Here is an 18,007-nt window from a genome sequence, read left to right on the forward strand (position 1 = left end):
GTAATTGATAACATTTCTTAGATGACAGTGAACTATGCACACTTCAATTTATTATTATTATTGTACCAAGAAAGTAATTAGTAATATTAAATTCATAAAGGGTTACATCAGTTCTGAGTTCCAAAATGTAGTAGTTCCCAAAGACAATTTTTTAACATTAGATCTTTAGAATATTTTTTAGATCTAAAAATAATCCTTCAACATTTTTAAATTTCTTGAAATGGGATATAATAAGTGTATCTCAAAATCAATAAAATTAATATCACTGTGGGCGGCAGTCCAAATAGTGACGAAGCGCACCAGGATTCCTCCAGAAGCAGCAGGGTACTCCAATTTCGGGAGTCTCCTTAAATGCATCATCGGCGAAGGCAGCATCGTGTAGAGCGTCATAATCGTAGTGCCGCAAGATGGGATCGGATCGGATCGGCAACGGAATACATATTATAAATAGCGCCTGGGAAAAAACACTTTGCAGCGGCCACTCATCTGTGCGTGTGCGTGTGTGTGTGTGTCTGTGTCACGGCATGCACTTGAACTCTGCATTCACATGTTGTGTGTGCAATGCAACCCACTCTCCATCTCCCTCTGGCACCGCAGCCCTCTCACTCGCACCCTGGTACTCGTACTATCGCATGCCTGACGTGCCTACGCCTGGCCCTATATATATTATTGTTCGTCTTTCTGCTGTTTTATTTCGACTTCAAGATGTTTCAGAGTGCACTTCAAGTGCGATACAATTTGTGTCTATTTTTGGCCGCTTGGGAATATCTCGGGGAATACACAGCGATAGCGGGGATTTGACGAGGGGCGGAGGGAGTGCAGGGCACAAAATACCCAGATAACGGGGATTTTTATAATGCAAATCATTGCCCCGACAACCCCATCCCTATCGGTACAAGATGGGGCATAATTGAAACATTTTTAATGAGCAACTTTATAGGCGTTTCGGCCCATTGTCCATGCTATTAGATCCGCCGCTAGGGAAACAAAATGTTTGATTGTCGCAGTGATAAGAGCACAGTGGGCCTAGTTCCGTAGGAAAGGACAGCCTAGATTTTAAGAATGCTTAAAATGTTTATATTTGGTTTTATAAAGTGATGGATATGGCCCTTGACAATTTAAATGCCATACAATAAACACAACTTACAATGAATTCTGGGCTAAGAAAATTAATAGTTCCGGCGGTATGCGGGTTATGTTTAATGTATTGTGGAATGTTAGGATAATTTTCTTTGTCCTTGATTGAGTCCATCCCAATGTGCTTCTAAAGATCCCTTCCCGAACGCCTGATTTGCGCGTGTGCGACTTCCCCTGCTTCTTAAAGACTCTCCTTAAGTGTGTCTGTTCTTGGGTTTCATACAGATATATGTGCATGCTTGTAAGCACCATTAGCCCAGGATTGTGGACCAAAACGTCTGTTACAAATGTAATTTCGATACTCCACTCGGGGAAGAAATTGAAGCCCTTCACTTGACTCAGATCGGTTGGCTTCACTTGCCTCCTTATCTGTCGTCTGGGCTCAGGGGACAACCCTTGGAGTGACAATTAGCTGTTGGCCTGGGAAAACATTTCCCACAATATCGGTCGATTGGGGGAATAAATGCCTATGGATGCACGGCAGAGGGATCTTCTGGGGACCCTGTTCGTAGAAGCGAAACCGAAAAGCAGAGCGAACCGAAACGAAGCGAACCCAACAAGTGCAGGTCCCTGAGAGGGTAATAAAAATATGTCTCCCTAACCCACCGTTTGTCCCGGGCTAATCGATACTCGATACGATCCATAATTTATGTGATACGCGTCTATTCCTGGACTTCCGCTACTCTCGAATCGAAGTCAGTGGGGCTCTACGAAAGCTACAGGCCTGATTTGGAAATCAGGAATCTGATATGTGATCCGTGTGACCCACTGATGCCCTGTTGAACGCCCAACGCGTCGTTGAGCGCGAAAAGCTGAAAAGTTGTCAATGTCACGCGGTGGGGCCCCCCGAAGAGCGCGCCAATTTCCACCGCCCTACGTCCCACTACCACGCATAATTTCCCACGCTCTCAGTGAAAAGTTCGGGGGGTGGAGGGTTACGGAGAAGGGAGTCCCACAAGGGGGAAGCCCTGACAAGTTGTCAGCGCGGCTGTTAATGAGCTGCGTGTGTTGAGTGAAGACGTGATGAATCTACACTGCCTAGGCCCACTTGTGGGGCTGGAAACTCGTAAGTAATCCCCAGGTTCTTGAAGATCAGGCGAGATCAAAACAAAGACTTTGATGTCTATAATAGCCGAGAACAAAACAAGACCTTAGCTTAATAACTATTACACAAAGCTAATATCTTGTTTTTATCTCGCCTTGCGAAACCTTTTTCCGTCAAACAAAATTTATAAATATTGGATTGGGTGTCTTTTTTAAAAAAAATCTTTGTTGACCAACGTATCCCCAGACATAACATGATATAGGTTTGGATAGTGATGCTTTTAAACGGTATTGCTTGTAAGTCTACAAATAGTAAATAGTAACTATAAATGAACACATTTGTATCATGTAAGTAACATTTTCCTAGCTTAAGGCCCAGTAGCTATGGTTAGAAAAAAGTGGTTGGAGGAATTTGTTAATGTCTCAAAGCCAGAGTGTGAATAAATAAATAAATTATTTGCATGTAAGTCAATTCTTTTAATAGGACTTGAAGCCCAAGCTTTTATACCTTCTGGGCAGGGTATAGAAGCATACAAATTTGCGCACGAGCAGAGCAGGCGGAAGGGGGCAGCGACAACTATGAGATGATCTGGGGATCAGACCAAAGTTCTCTGGCACTCAACATGTGTCGATCCCCTCCCACGCCCCGCCCCTGGGACCGCGCCCTGGTCCCCACTGTCATGTGTGGCGTTTAATAGCTTGCCTCAGCAGCTTGCCGCACTCGCGTGCACCATGGTAAGTGAGATTCGAGCGTGGGAAACCCGCGCTCGCCGCAATCTCAAAAAGCCATTTGAAAAGCCCAGGCCTCTGCAAAAGATCAACATAAACAAGGCGATCGGCAATCGGCAGCAACCGGAATACTTCAGCTGGCGCGGAAGCAACCGCAGAAAGGCCAAATAAACAAAAGCCCCCAGAACCCCAGATTCTACTGATCTTCGTCCCCAGTTGAAGTTGTATAAAGCCAATTGCAAGGGAAACGAAATATTTTAAAAGCTTAACAAAAGTTTAAATTTGTTTACCAACCAACCAATAAGTTTAATAAAATCGATCGAAATGCATATTCGAGAAGCACCTAGTATGATATCCAGGTCTTCGGAAGCAACCTTAGTTATTTAACTCAGCGTGCTTTAAACTGGAATCCTTTTTAAAAATCATATATTATAATGCATTTTATTTTCACAAAACTGAAAGCTGAGACTCATTAAACATTAAACATTGTCAAATGAGAATTATGTTTTGCGATATTGGTGACTGACAAAAATGAAACAGTCTTTCCACTAAAACGGGTGTGGACCTCTTCTTTTCCCCTGCCGCTTAAGTATTCAAAAGCCGGCGACGAATTCAGCTATCGACACATTTTCCTCAATGAAGCACGCATCTGCAGACATTGGATCAGTCGGCTCGTCGCTGCTTTGGTTGCAGAAGATGTCTGAAATCGGAGACGGGTAGTGCAAAAACAAGAAATAAATGCATGACGGACGACTAATTAATACCTCGCAGCGTTCATTACACGCTTAACTAAACTCTGGAGACAAACAAATTGGTAATCAAGTTAACCAAATTGTACAGACATTCTCATACTTTAAAGTATAGAAATGCACTCTACGGTGCTATAAAACTCTCAAAAAATATCTATGTACATACTCTTAAAGCTGAGTTTCTAGGCGAATATATCAGAAATAGCATGAGCTAAGCATATTGAAAATTTTCAACATGTGTTATATATAGGATGATAAAATTATATATTAATAACCAAAGAACATTTCTGCATTAATATATAAAAAATCGTATTCCTCGACTTCAGCTTATGATTTGGTAAAAACCATATACCCAGAACTCTGCTTCTGAAGGGTATATCCAAGCTGGCGCTGCTACTGCACTTCGCTGTGCCATTCAGTCGCTCAAGACCCGGTGGAGTAGCTGGGCCAGGCTTACGATGTCGAGTATCAAGGAGCAGGAGTCCACTGGACCGAGGACGGGGGCCATGTCCAGGACTCAGCAGTATCGCAAGGTGCTGAAGCCACTGCTGGAGAGGAAGAGAAGGGCTCGCATCAACCGCTGCGTGGAGGATCTGAAGAACCTGCTCAAGGACCTGATCCATATGGTGAGTGGTGTTAGCAAACCTTGTTATCGAATCGATCCTTACTCATATTAGAAACCCAAAACGGCTACAGATTCTTGTGATATTTTGGAAGTATTATTTTCGGTGACCAGATAATGAACTCTATAACTCATAGGAGTTGAAGCATGTCAAGTGGTATTGTATTCCGATTTAAAGTTTTATCTTCTTATGCTCTACCTTTAGGATGCTGAAGCTATGGCCAAAATGGAGAAGGCTGACATTCTGGAGCTGACCGTTTATCACCTGCACAGGCAGCACCGCCCTGCAGCCACGCCCACTACGCCCTCTGTCTGCGAACCGCTGACCGAGCAAATAGCCACGGAGCGGTACTGGAGCGGTTTTCGACATTGCGCCCTGGAAGTATCCCGCTTTTTGCAACGCAACAACTGTCAGCTCAACTCCAAGTTCGTTGAGGAAATGGAGAAGCTTGTGCCCTTCGAACAACTTTTCTGGCGGCCATGGTAGCCATCGCGGGTAATTTCCGCAAAAGTTCCTTACCTCACCATTTTACAATGGATCTACCCGCCTTTTTGCTCTGGGCTAGTTAAGGTTATATGTTTAGTCTAGCAAGTATCTCTGTAACCCTCAAGTTGTACTTTAGTCAGGTTCTTTGAATAGAACAATCAATAAAAATTCAAAATCGATTTCTTCTGCTTTTAGTTGTTCTTTTTCTTTTCGCAATAATTCCAAAAACTTGTTAGTTATGTGTGTGTGTGTGTGTGTAGAATGTAGAATGTAGAATGTAGAATGTAGAATGTAGAATGCGTAGTGAGAATGTGTAGTGAGAATGTGTTGCCGCTTGGGATTTAATTTATTTGTTAAGAATCGATTAAAGTGTTAATAAACATCGCTTAATGCATTCGAATGCTAAATTAAGTATTGCTTATGTTGAATATAATGCACACAAAGTAAGTTTTTCGTCTGTAATCAGTATCGTTAACGTTAACAATGTAGTAGCTTACTAGATACCAAAAAAAATACATATCAATAGAGTAGTCGACAAAAGGTGTTTTTGAGATTATCTTTAAGCTTCCTATTAGCTTTTATAGCAATACGTGTGAGTGTCTGGCCGTGAGAATGGCATTTTCTTAGAGCCTAAGTTGGATTTATGTCAGGGCTCTCAAACTTTCCGCCGCTGTATGTACAAAATATGTAGCTCACAATAATTTAGAGTTTGAGTGTAAGAAGCGCGAAAATTGATTGTTGCTGCAGTTTGTTTAGTTTGGTTTTCCATCGACCTGTTGATTTGTATCTGTTGCATATATGTATAGGTATATTCATAGTTTCGTATATATAGATATCGGTATCTTTTCAGCTTCGCTTGCTTTATTTTTGTATTTTTTTCGAGGACAGAAAGGCATGCAAACTTGTGCAGTGTATGTGTGAGTGTCTTCTTAAATTGAAATCGTTACCAACAATAAATCTATGCAAAAACAATTTGCAAATTGCACAAGTAAAATACAAACGGGGATTTCTATTTAATAATATATGTATATATAATTATCAATATCTGTGTGTGTATATATATATTTATATATATATTTCTCTCCCTATATATATAAGTGTGTATATCAATTTATTTGGCCATTATCTAGGTATATTTAAATACGAGTGTACAACTATAAATATGTATCGGGTGCTGGGCAATCAAAAAAATATGTTGGAAACCTCGGAATCGGATTTGGAATCGGAATATCGGTGTCAGAGAGGATGAGACAAGCATTATCTAGGGTCAATCCAATCTGAAACCTCAGCGACAAAACAAAAATCTTTAGTTCGCATATCAAATTTGGTAAAATTTTGGGAATTTTAAGCGGGGAGCAGAATTTATAGCTAACCCAAGGAGTTTTCTACAGGGCAACAATAATTAGGGAGTTATGCTTATGAAAGGTAGGGATAGACAGGGATAGTTTTGTATGGATTCTTATAATCGTGTTCAACTAACTGGCTACAGAGAAAGTATCTTTACAATCAATTTTCTTTTAAGATCTAAAGCTGAACCACATATAAAATATAGAAATTATTTTAGCATGGTGATTAGATGGCTCTTTTTTCGAAATAGAAGAAGAAACAGCTCATCAAACGAAAGAGTACCAAAAGGAAAATCATGTGTGTGTATCAGAGAGAGATGGAGCGATAGAGAGAGATAGAGAGTGAGTCGATGGTGGGGCGATAGTTGTAGTTTGTTTGTTTATAAGGCATTAGAGGGGTTTTCCCTCATACGATATACTTTCAAGCTCTGGTGAGGTGTAAAAACAAGTACAAATACAAGTAGAAATACACAATTTGATATTATCGTTGCTCTGATAGGGCATGCACAATAAACATATAGAAAAGGGTTCAAGTTCTATCAAAGATTCTTCTAAGAGTGGACTCCTCTGGTCCTTTATATGATTAAATCCTTAGGTGACACGGTGAGGTGGGCCATTACATGGTCCCCAGCAAAATCAAGTTGATTGTCAAGCTCAATGAGGGAAGAGTGAGGGATGTAGACTGAAGACTGAAGAATGAAGAATCGACGGAGCCAAGAGGAGCACTTAAGCCGCATGCTGATTATCGCTAGGTTATCCACATGCAAGTGTGTCCACAACTTTTCGGCCCCCTCTGGGGAGGACTTCTAGTTAATAGAGCTATCTGGGTTATGTGATAAGCTAGGGGGTAAATAGGTCCGTGTGTCGGTGTGTGGAGTCTTTAGCGTAGTTTAAGCTTTTTTTCGATTATCAACACGTTCGATTATCAACAGTTTGAACAGCTGGCCCGGCAAAATGTAACAATCGACGGGGCGTCTAAGCCAATAGCGAATTGGTATCGGTATAAGTATCCGTATATATGCATGTTTAAGTATAAGTACCAGTTTAGTCGGCGCTGCATTATGTGTTATCCATATTTAGGTAGATTTGCTGTAGCCTCACATGACTCTGATTTTTGGTGTTTGCAAAAAATTCCAACTATTCGCTGGCCTAATTAATCGGCTATCGCTAACGCTGGGCTGGTGGTACTTATCAAAAGTTGTCAATTCGAATTTATCGTTTGCTTGGCAAGCATTTCAATAAAAATGCCTAAGATCATTATGGAGCAAGTGCCTAATCGTTAATTTAAGTTGGCTTTTTGTTATTTTTTAATCCCTATATTTATCCATACTTGCTGCACACATAAATATATATTCAATATGTGTTTAAAAAAGCGTTTCTTTGACTTAAATTGGTGTTCTTTTGTTTTCATTTAGCTTGCGAATTTGTTGAACCTCTTTTGTTTTTAGCTTTTTGCGGCTTGGCTGTTGTTAATTGAAAATTTATGTATATGTATATGCGTAAATAATTTGCTATTATTTGGAATTTCACTTAAGAAGAGTTTTCAAGGGGCTAACTTTTTTTTTTGTGAGTATGTGTGTGTGTGTGGGGGGGGGGGAGGGGGGAGCGGGAGGATGGGGGCTAACGAAGTGCCTCCCAAAAGGTCAAATGGCATGTGGGACACGGGTGTGTGGACGTGCTTGTGGGGGCGACCTTTGACCCTTCGGATCGTTGATTCGCTGTCTCCTATCACCGTCACTATCGCTCCCTCCCCGCCCCTCCTCCGCGCGACTACAGGTCCCGCGGTTAATCACCACCTAAACTTAACGCCTGCACTATACGTGGATCAGCTTTACTGCCCTCGCGGAACTCCTCGAGCGTCAGGCGATCATCGTGGTTCTTGTCCATCTGATCGAAGATCTTGTCCACCCGCTTCTGCGGCGTATTCTCGTCCTCCGTCTGCTGCTGCTGGCCCTGCAAGCGAGTGTTTACTGTAGTTACAAAGACAGATGATATAGTGCAGCGATACTTACTACCATCTGGTAGATGGCGTCCACTATGTTGTACATCTCCTCGCGGGTTATGTAGCCATCGTTGTCCACATCGTACAATCGGAAGGCCCCTGTTGAATTGTTGAATAAATGATATTAGTGATGGCATACTTCAGGATCAGGCGGATTATAGCCCATCAAATTAAACAAAAGTATTGAAAACCGGCAATAAAATGTTATCATTCCCCCACATAAGCTGGAACAACAATACAATGGACCTTTTCAATGTATTACGCATTCATGCGGCAAGTAAACATCAAAGAAGAAAGATGCCAGGACCTTAGCTGATCAAGCTTAAAGATGCAACACCATAAGTCTATACTTTAAAGGCTGGTAATCATCAACTTACAGTGCAACTTCTCATCATACACTATAAAGGCTAGTAATCATCAACTTACAGTGCAACGTCTCATCCATCCACATGCACTGTAATGGCTAATAATCATCTACTTACAGTGCAGCTTCTCATCCAGATTGCCGCGTGATGTTATGGACAAGGCCCGAATAAACTCCTCGAACTCAATGGCGCCATCCTGCAGATTCGCAGAGATACAGATAAGATATATAGTCTAACGTCACCATGTCACCATACTCACATTATTCTCATCGAAGACACGGAAGACCAGGGAGGCAAATTTGCTGGGGTCTCCGTCGGGGAAGAATTGCTTATAGATTTTGATGAAGCCCTGCGGGGAGAGAGCGAGAGGGCACGAGAAACAGACAGAGAGGGGAGATGATAGAGGAGAGAGCGGTTAGACAAGTAAATGTTTGCTATTGCCGGCGAGTTTGCTATTGGGGTTCGGTGGAGTTGAGTAAGCAAGTCAGAACTAGACACATAAAATAGCATTAGAGTGAAATTTCGAAATTCTCCAGTTAAGTGAAATAAACGACTCGCACGGATGGGTGGGTGGTTCTTGTTCGGTTTGGTTTGGTTATGGGTGGTGCTCCGGTATGCCTTCGCATATATGTGATATGTAAGTGTAAGCTTGGCAAACGGAAATTTATGTTGCAACTCCTTCTCCGTACGAGAATGCAGTTTATTTGCTGGCGTTGCAGCTGTGAATCGAAATACTTGAAAATGTCAAATCGATGAATGGATTACCCCGCTCCGTGGTCCCAAGTCCGAGGTCCGAATTCCGGACACATGTATAGTATCTATGGCGCAACTTGTATTTATTTTATTCATTCCGCAAAAGTCAGCCACAAAAAAGCACCGAACGATGAAAATAAGGACAAACCGCATTTCAGGATTTCGGGGCGGTGTGTGGCTTAAATATAAATGTGTGTAAAATGTGTATATGTATACATATATGCCGTTTGCCGGGGATGACCCGCAATAAGAGGATTCCGTTTGTGGTCGGTTATGATGAAAGCCGGGGAAATGATGCTGATGATGATGTTTCGGGGATGAAACGGGTGGTACTCACTTGTTCGGTCAGCAAGCCATTCGGACAGTCTTTGAGAAAGCCCTTGTGCCTTCGGTGTGTCAGAGGTCAGAGATCGGGATAGCGGATAGCATAGCGCACAGAGTTCACAGGAAGAGACAGCGGGTGTATAGAGAGACGGGGCGAGATAAATAGATTAGCATAGGAGAGAGAGGGGGACAGGAAGGCAACCAGAAATAAAATAGATCAAAAATTAAATTAAAAACCAATAATTGGGGCTGCACACAACAAATGAAAGATAAATATTGGTCCCGGAAAATGTTTACCTCCGGGAAAACTCGCACACGCGAACGCACGCTTTTGCATTTTAAATGCTATTTACATTTTATTTCGTGCCGCCATTAATTTCAACTTTTCCCATTTTGCCAGTGCAACCGCAGACAGCAAGATCAAATTTGCTGAAATTCCACCATTAATTATGGCCGATGCACAAACGCATCGGTAAGCGAAGCATTTAAGTCCTGGACGCGTAATCGAATCGAAAGCGAAATTGAAATTGAAAAGACCCGTACACAAAGGGAAAAAACCGGCCAACAGAAAAAAATCAGGGAACAGAGAAACGAGAGGGGGTTTTCTGGTGTGGAAAATCCAGGAAAATGCTTACCATTGACGAATTTCCTTTTCAGTGACTGAAACGAGAGGGAAAGGGAGAATTTCCAGATTAGTCGAGCAATTGCAGAGCGAACAATAAAGCAGCGGGCTAAGCGGCCGCACTTAGTTGCGCCTCGAGGGTCCCGAGGCTATCCTTCTTAATATCAACATCAACCCGACACCCCGGTATCAATACCCCCATCGCCATCCCCAACCAGCCCAACCCATCCCCCTTATCCAGCACTCAAGTGCCTTTGCTGAGCCGCTGAGTTATGGCGGCTTAAGTTGCTCTAAGGCTAGACTGCCCTCGGAGATTGATGGCGTTCACTTGACAGGCTTAGCGGACACGTCCTTCGCCCTCCACATCCGCATCCACACCCGTATCTGTGTATCTGTATCCATTGCTGATGCTGCTGATACCCGCGCCACTCTGCGTATGAGTAATATGCAGGCACAATTTACGAGCAGCGATAGCGAAGTGCATCCATGCCTTTGTGAGTGCACAACTCATTTAATAAATCATTTAATTAATTACAGCCTTTCAGGGTTACCTTTACACGGCGGAAAACGAATGGAGCCAAGTCACACGAAACTATTTCGTAATCTAGTGTGCTGTGCTGAAATTTCGAGGTCTTTGGCCTTAATGTGCGCTATAAATTTAGTGGATCAATCAAAATTATGATAAGTTAATTTCACTATAGTGCATATTTCATATATTAATTAATCGAATTTTAGGTAAGTCTGCTTGCATTCGCCGTGCACCCCATCATTATAGTAGGCTTTCAGGCACGTGTTTAGCCAATAGGCGGAGATGGGGGCCTAAAGCACTTTCAAAATGAAAAACAAAACGGCACAGAGCTGCTGATGATGACGGATGGGCTGGGCTGGGCAACGCCCTCCGACCCTCCAAGGGGGCAGACCTATTTTCCGGCCGGATATGGGCACGCGTCGGGCTCCAAATTCAACTTCAGCTGCTGCACGCAATTGAAAATGGCCGCAGCCCAGGCCCATCACATTTGCAATACACAGTATACGTACATCTAGATACGTGTGTATCTGAACAGCCCAAAGATTGCCCCGCTGGCTGGTTAAAAGTCTGCGCACGCCAACGCGTCGGCTAAGTAAGCTCCAAGGAGCGTTATCCTTGTCGCTGTCGATGTCGGCCGACGACTTTTACTGCGGCTACATGAATAATACATATCGCCGACTGATGGGGCTGGTGTTTGTGTTGCGCCGCCAGCTGTAAAGCAAATTAGTACATAGTCCTCCTTGCCAGGACTGCCAGGACGACCAGGAATGCCGGGGTGGTCGGGCTTGCCGGGACTGGCAAAAATATTTCGATTTAAATGTTTATTTGCACAGGGCGGCGCTTTTTCCAGCAAGCTGTTTGTGGCCCGCAGCGTTTATTCAATCTTTCTCTGCTTTTTTTCAGCCGCACAAAAAGAGCCGAAAATGCCGCCAGTTTGGCCCTTTTGTATTTACTTAATTTAATTTTTAAACTGATTTAATTTCAGCTTTTCATACACACACACACACTCGTGCTGAGGGGTGGTGACACAGCAAGGACCTCCTGCTGGGTGTGGCCACATGCTAATTAATGAATGGCTGGCAAAGCCCTGTACCCCCTTCTACGCCTTTCATTCCGCCGCCCTCGGAAAAGAAAAGTGGGAAAACGAGAAGTGAACTTTAAATGAGCAGCGAGCTGCATGCGGGCCATACACACACTCGCACTCGCACTCACACTCACACACGGGAAGGCACAAGGACTGTGGGAGTGTTTTTTGGCCACCAACTCGACAACCTTGCAGCCAGCTCCGCAGGCTGTGCGTCGTCCCCAGTTCGGCTCAAATATTTACCAAACTTGATTAGATCCCAGCTATTGCGAGGCGGGGCAACAAGTGACCTCGCCAAACTCGACCCGCCACACTCGGCTTAACCCTGAGCCCAGCCACATCGCATGTCTGCGGTTAACCCCTTGGTGGCCTTGCACGCAACTGAAACGCAACCGCTCACCTGGGGCGGGGTTACGGCCCCATTCCCATTCCCATTCCCCAGCCCCATTGCCCCAGGCTCATACTCATAGTGATAGTCATAGTCATAGTCATAGTCATAGTCGTACACACCCAGCGCATGGACAAATTGCCTGGCAACTGGTGAGCAGCCAGCCACAAGACTAGACACAGATCCCATCTGAAATTGGTTCTCGGAATACGGCCCAGATGCCGGTGCAGTCACCCACTAATTAATCATGATCATATCTCAAATTAATTGTATGAATTCCACACATGCATACAAATGCATATGCGCTACACAGGGCAAAGCTGCCTACGAACTACCTATCCTCAATTATGTACCTATTCCTTAAGGTCTGTATTCTGTATTTAAAGTGATAGGGATAGTGATAGTTTGGGTCTATCAGAGTTGTTCAGATAATAGGGCATGGCGCAGAAATCACGGGGGATTTATAAAGGTGTCTTAAAGTATGCTGTTAACTAAATCCGTCCACATATTGTTGCTCACTTTTAGATGCCTTTATAAGTGAATTCAGAACCAAGGGGACTTCTAGCTAATCGTCTGGGCCTTCAAGCATCGTTAACATATTTCAGCAACCCCTTCCCCTTCCTAACGGATTGCTCTTTTGTTTTAATTGCCTGCTGCAATCGTATCGTATGACATATTACCAGTTCAATTTCAATCACCCACTAATTAATCATATATCTAAAATTAATTCTATGAATTATGTATATACATATGCAGATGCATTTGAATATACGCTACACACCGCGATTCTGTCTACGAATTGCCTATTCCAATTCTTTACTTATTCTTTAAAGTCTGTAATCTGTATTCTTTAAAGTGGTAGGTGTTCTTAAAAATTCGCTTGGGACTATCAGGTTCATTGAAATAATAGGGAATGGCGCAGAAGTCACTGGGGATTTTTTAAGGTGTCTTTAAGTATGCTGTGAACTAAATCCGTCCATATATTGTTACATACTTTTGGATGCCTTTATAAGTGAATTCAAAACCAAGGGGACTTATCGTTTCAGCAATCCAAGAGAAGGGGGTGCTCTTTTGTTTTAATTGCCTGCTGCAATCGTATCGTATGACATTTAACCAGTTCAATTTCATTCACCCACTAATTAATCATTTATCTGAAATTAATTCCATGAATTATGCATACATGCATATGCATTTCAATATACGCTACTCACCGCAATGCTGTCTACCTATCCCCAATTCTAAACCTATTCTTTAAAGTCTGTAATCTGTATTCTTTAAAGTGGTAGGGGTTCTTAAAGATTCGTTTGGGACTATCAGATTCATTCAGATAAAAATGGATGGCGCAAAAGTCACTGGGGTGTTATTAAGGTGTCTTAAAGTGTGCAGTGAACCGTGCTCAACATATATTGTTGCATAGTTTTAGTTGAATTCTAGTCAATCGTCTAGTCCTTAAAGCATCGTTAACTAGTTTTAGCAACCCCCTCTCGTTCCTAACTGATTGAGTTTCCTCGTTTGTTCTAATTGCCTGCTGCAATGAAACCCGATCGTATGGCATATTAGCAGTTCAGTTTTCATTGATTCGATTCATTGCCGAGATTGAGTTTGCCTGCGATTCCGCACTCATTGTTCTTGCCATGCTGAAACTGCCAGTTGAAGTTGACTCAAAGCACATCATAATTTCCCATCGATTGGCAATTTTCTAATGTCGTTATATTGCCATGCGCCCAGTTTCAGTTTCAGTTCCGGGTCCCCTACCCCATACCCCCGCTGTTTCCCTGGCGAATCGCTTTCTGTTTGTTGCTTTATCAATTTGCGTCTATGAACGAGCAGCAGCCAGGGAATGGCAGCAACAGAATGGAACAGAACAGGGCTGAAACGACTAACTGAGTCAATGAATGGACGACTGATGCGAAAGGGCGGGGGTCCCGATGCAAAAGGGGTGCGGAAAGGGTGCAGGAGTTTGGGTGGGGGGTGGTTGGGCGAGGGGGTGCCCACTGCCGGCGCCATTAGCAAATTATACATAACATGTGTGCACAGTGGGGCAGGACTGCGAGGACCAACTTAACAGGAAATGGAGTCTCCTCGGCCTCAGCTCACTTGCACAACCCTCCGATCGACTTTTGATTTCTTTTCTTACACTCAAAGAACCTACGAAAACTTGAAATATACTGGCAAAAGGGAAATCAATGAGCCAATGAGAATACCTTAATTCATTACAGCTTCTACAAAGCTCCATTTACTTATAGCATTTTTAAACCTTTTGTTTTTAGTTTACTTGGGTTTTAATCAAATGACTATTTAGATTTGAAGCTTTGACGATCGCACCTTTAACTTACAAAAGATCTGATATCAAATTTTGTGACGAAAAATGCTTGTAAATTCGACTATATAAATACACTTCCAACAATTTTCTCATTCGGCACTCTGCAATAGAATAGCAAGGAGCTTAAATATTGTGCTGAGGTGGGGAGAATGGGAACATTTTCAAAGTATATTTGCTTAGTAGATCTTATAACCATTTTTCAGCACAAAATTTGATGTCAGACATTTTTGTAAGTTGATGGTGCGATCGTCACGACCCCTTACCTCGTTAAGAGGTGTTTTTATTTGATAAAAAAGTATGTAAGTTCGTCAGACACATAAAGAAACTACCTATATGTTTGTATTTCTTTATATATTAAATATTTTGAATATTTTCAGATAATAGATCATAGTTTTAAAAGCACAAAGGAATACGTTTAGAACTCATATAAGCTAACAGCATAAATGCTCTTCCTTTCGCCTGTTAGGTCATTAAGTTCATTTAGCATCAGAAACGAGTTGCAATATTTTTCAAAATTTTTTGGAAAGTGCTTAGGACATTACCTTTTTGCAAAAACGAGAATCTAAAATGTAAAACAAGAAATGTAATGAGCTTAAAATATCTTTATGAGATTTACCCCTTGTATGTATGCGCGAAATCGAACTAATAACTCAGAGTCACCAACAACTGTATAAAGTGTATTATGATGCAGGACCTAAAGCAGGACTTTTTCTCCCAGTGCAGAGTCCGCTTGGCTCCGGCTGTTCGGCTGTGTTCTGTTCTGCTTTGCTTGTTGCTACACATTTGATTTCAACTGCTAAATGCCCGACAAAATGTCAGGACGAGCTGAGTGCTCCCTTAACCAGCCGCCCACTCAGTCGAACCCCATCCAGAGGGGCGAAAAGGGTGGAAGGCACAGGGAACACAACAAGTGCAATAATAATTTCAACATTGAAGTGAATTTTGAGTGCCAGCCAATGCGTGCGAAATCAGCTGGGAGGAGCCATCAGGGCAGATGAAAATGCGGAAAGGGGGTGGCTAGTGGGCGTTGCAGGACATGGCATCTTTTCACAATCCCCGACAGCAACTGCGATGTCTGTTTGCATAGCGAAATGCATGTGCCAAAGCCAAATGAATGCGGTTCCGAATGCTATTGCAATATGACATTGCTGCAGCGTGTCGTAAGCCAGGGGTGAGGTTCGAAGGGGTTCTGGGGTTTCTTGTCCCCTGTCCCTTGGCAAGGGTCGTGCATTTTAGTTTTATAAGCGATTTGGCCCCGAGCCCCGGCATACCGAAATCCCCCATTCTGCGACTGTTTGTCGAAGCGTAAAACAAACAGAAATTGACATGAAAGCAATGCATGCTGGGTGAAGGGGTAGGGAAGGGGTAGGGAAGGGGTAGGGAAGGGGTACAGAAGGGATAGGGAAGGGCTTGGGAAGGGGTAAGGAAGGGTTAAAGAATGGGTCCCGAAGGGGTGAAAAAAAGGGTGCAGGCATGTAGTGAGCTAAGGGGCGGCGAAAAGTAATCAAATGTTGCACACATTTCAACTGGTTATTCTTTCGCCCGCCATCCACTCGGCTATTGCACCCTAATGCGTCCTTATTGTGTTGCCAGACCCAGTCCCCCTAAGCTCCTCTTTGTTTTCTATCTCTGTCAGACCTTTCAATTAAGATTTTGATGGCAGAACAATAAAAGTTGAGTTCAAAGTATAATTACATTTCGCAAATCCAAAACTAAGTAAATGGCTGCGCGTTAAAACAATCCATAGATGGTAAATGTAGCCAGTTTGCTATTTGACAGAGCTAAGAGTTGTTGAACTAATAAATTCGACTAATAAGCTCATTAGTCTGCCAATTCAATGCTAATGAATTAGGTGTATAATTGTTTGACCAATGCGTACATTTTGTACACTTAAGCCAGATTAATGAACTGCCGAATAGGCAAACGACTCAATGCCCCTCAATTTATGACCATAAAATAGAGCCTTATCTAACCGCTAATCGGAAAGTAAGCCGTTCAATAAAGTTTTGAACAGTATCAAGACCCCATAGAGATGGCTTTAAGCCAGCTACTTTAAAATTACATGTGCCAGTGCAATTGAAGGAACGCACAAAAGAAGGGCGGCAAAAGTATTGCCTACTTATGGGGGCACTCGAGGCAATAAACAATAAAAGAAAACTCTTAAAGCCCATATAGCCGGGCGCTTAAACTGCAATCGAAGCGCAATGGGCCAATGGAGAAGCCTTCGCTGGAGGACCCTCCGATGCAGGACTCACTCCAGGACTCACACAGCACATACACAGTGGTTGTCCCCCCAGGGCGTTCTGGCATGTGCAACTATTAGAAAATATAAAACTGTGCGCTCCGTCGTTCGGTGGTGCTCCGCATACACACGCATGCCGATGTCCAAGAGAAATTACATAAAAAATTAAATGGAACACAAGCCTTAGGGGCCATGCCCCGCAAAAGGCAACGGAATCGAAGAGTGTTCGACGACCAACGTCCATACGGCCTGGAACCAACCAATTTTGCAGCATTTTGTGGCAACTAAACAAATTAGAAAGTTCACAGGGCTGTGTTCGTGTTTACCCCCAAAATTGGTGGTATTTTAATGACAGCTGAATTGCACTGGCTCAATTGAACCACATTAAGTGCTTTTTTGACATGGACACTCCGTTGCTTGTCAGCTTCGATTTGGATATTAAATTGTTTCTTTATTAATCCTTCATAAAATCATATCAAAGTTAACCAATATTATGATTATTGATTGATATATGATTATTGATTGATATATGATAATTGATTGATATGATTAATCAACAAAAAGGGATTTAAATTATAATGCGTTGATTTTAAAACGTGATCATAGGCTTTTCGAAAATTCCCTGCCCATATAGGTTCATATTTAACCACCGTTGAGGATTTGCTGGCCATCCACAGCTAAGTGAAATGAAATTTGCTGACCAAATCCCAGTAATAATGAATGGCAAGTGGCGGGGAAAATAAGGCACTCAAAAGGACAGCGCTGTTCCCGAGAACTGCAGTAACTTTCCACTGATATATGATGGCCGTGGCTCTGTGGGCATGGGGACATTACCGGAGCTGCCAAAAAGGCTTTCAGGCAACGCCACCGGACAACTCGTAACTCATTCCGGGGAGTTCAAGGCTGCCAACGCATCTGCACCCGGGGTTCGAGGTTCGTGATTTGTCGCCGGAATACGCAGCCAGAGATATATGGCAGATGGAGATGTACGGATGTGATACTCACAGTATGTGTCTGTTGTCAGCCGATCGATGGTGTCCTGCTTCAATTTCGAGTTCTTCTTGCCCATGGTGAAGGTTCCTCCTGTTTGCTATGACGATACTGCCGAAGCTCCTCTTCTTCTTTGGGCCTCTCCGGTTTCGCTGGCTGACTGGCTGACTGGCTGACTGGCCAAGTGGGTCAGTGGCAGGTAATTGGGGGAGCGTGTCTTATCCCGAATCGACCTCAATTCGATCTGCAAGTACAAGTGGCAGCAGATTAA

General features: G+C 43.0%; 2 protein-coding genes across 4 annotated transcripts in view; one reads left to right on the top strand and one right to left on the bottom strand.

Moving 5' to 3' along the window:
• Window positions 1–22: 22 nt before the first annotated feature.
• The window catches only part of LOC119558303 (frequenin-1), a 34,705-nt gene continuing 16,720 nt past the window's right edge, over window positions 23–18,007 (bottom strand). For all 3 annotated transcript variants that reach the window (XM_037871702.1, XM_037871703.1, XM_037871704.1), the window contains 7 exons: window positions 17,752–17,980; window positions 10,194–10,218; window positions 9,572–9,620; window positions 8,741–8,830; window positions 8,599–8,677; window positions 8,127–8,215; window positions 23–8,067 (listed from right to left, as the gene is read on the bottom strand). In XM_037871702.1, coding sequence (XP_037727630.1) covers window positions 7,900–8,067; window positions 8,127–8,215; window positions 8,599–8,677; window positions 8,741–8,830; window positions 9,572–9,620; window positions 10,194–10,218; window positions 17,752–17,815 — 564 coding nt within the window. In that variant the 5' untranslated portion in view covers window positions 17,816–17,980 and the 3' untranslated portion in view covers window positions 23–7,899. The remainder of the gene's footprint in view (window positions 8,068–8,126; window positions 8,216–8,598; window positions 8,678–8,740; window positions 8,831–9,571; window positions 9,621–10,193; window positions 10,219–17,751; window positions 17,981–18,007) is intronic.
• LOC119558371 (enhancer of split mgamma protein) lies at window positions 4,118–4,768 on the top strand. Its single transcript, XM_037871888.1, has 2 exons — window positions 4,118–4,285; window positions 4,487–4,768. The coding sequence occupies exons 1-2, from the start codon at window positions 4,118–4,120 to the stop codon at window positions 4,766–4,768; spliced, it is 450 nt and encodes a 149-aa protein (XP_037727816.1).

The sequence above is a fragment of the Drosophila subpulchrella genome, chromosome X, assembly GCF_014743375.2.
Source record: "Drosophila subpulchrella strain 33 F10 #4 breed RU33 chromosome X, RU_Dsub_v1.1 Primary Assembly, whole genome shotgun sequence".
NCBI classification, from domain to species: Eukaryota; Metazoa; Arthropoda; class Insecta; order Diptera; family Drosophilidae; genus Drosophila; species Drosophila subpulchrella.

Excerpts from the sequence above, each read along its gene's own strand:
- LOC119558371 (XM_037871888.1), top strand. The coding sequence starts at position 4,118 with ATGTCGAGTATCAAGGAGCAGGAGTCCACTGGACCGAGGACGGGGGCC. Across the intron at positions 4,286-4,486 it reads TCAAGGACCTGATCCATATG|GATGCTGAAGCTATGGCCAA; the intron begins GTGAGTGGTGTT and ends CTCTACCTTTAG.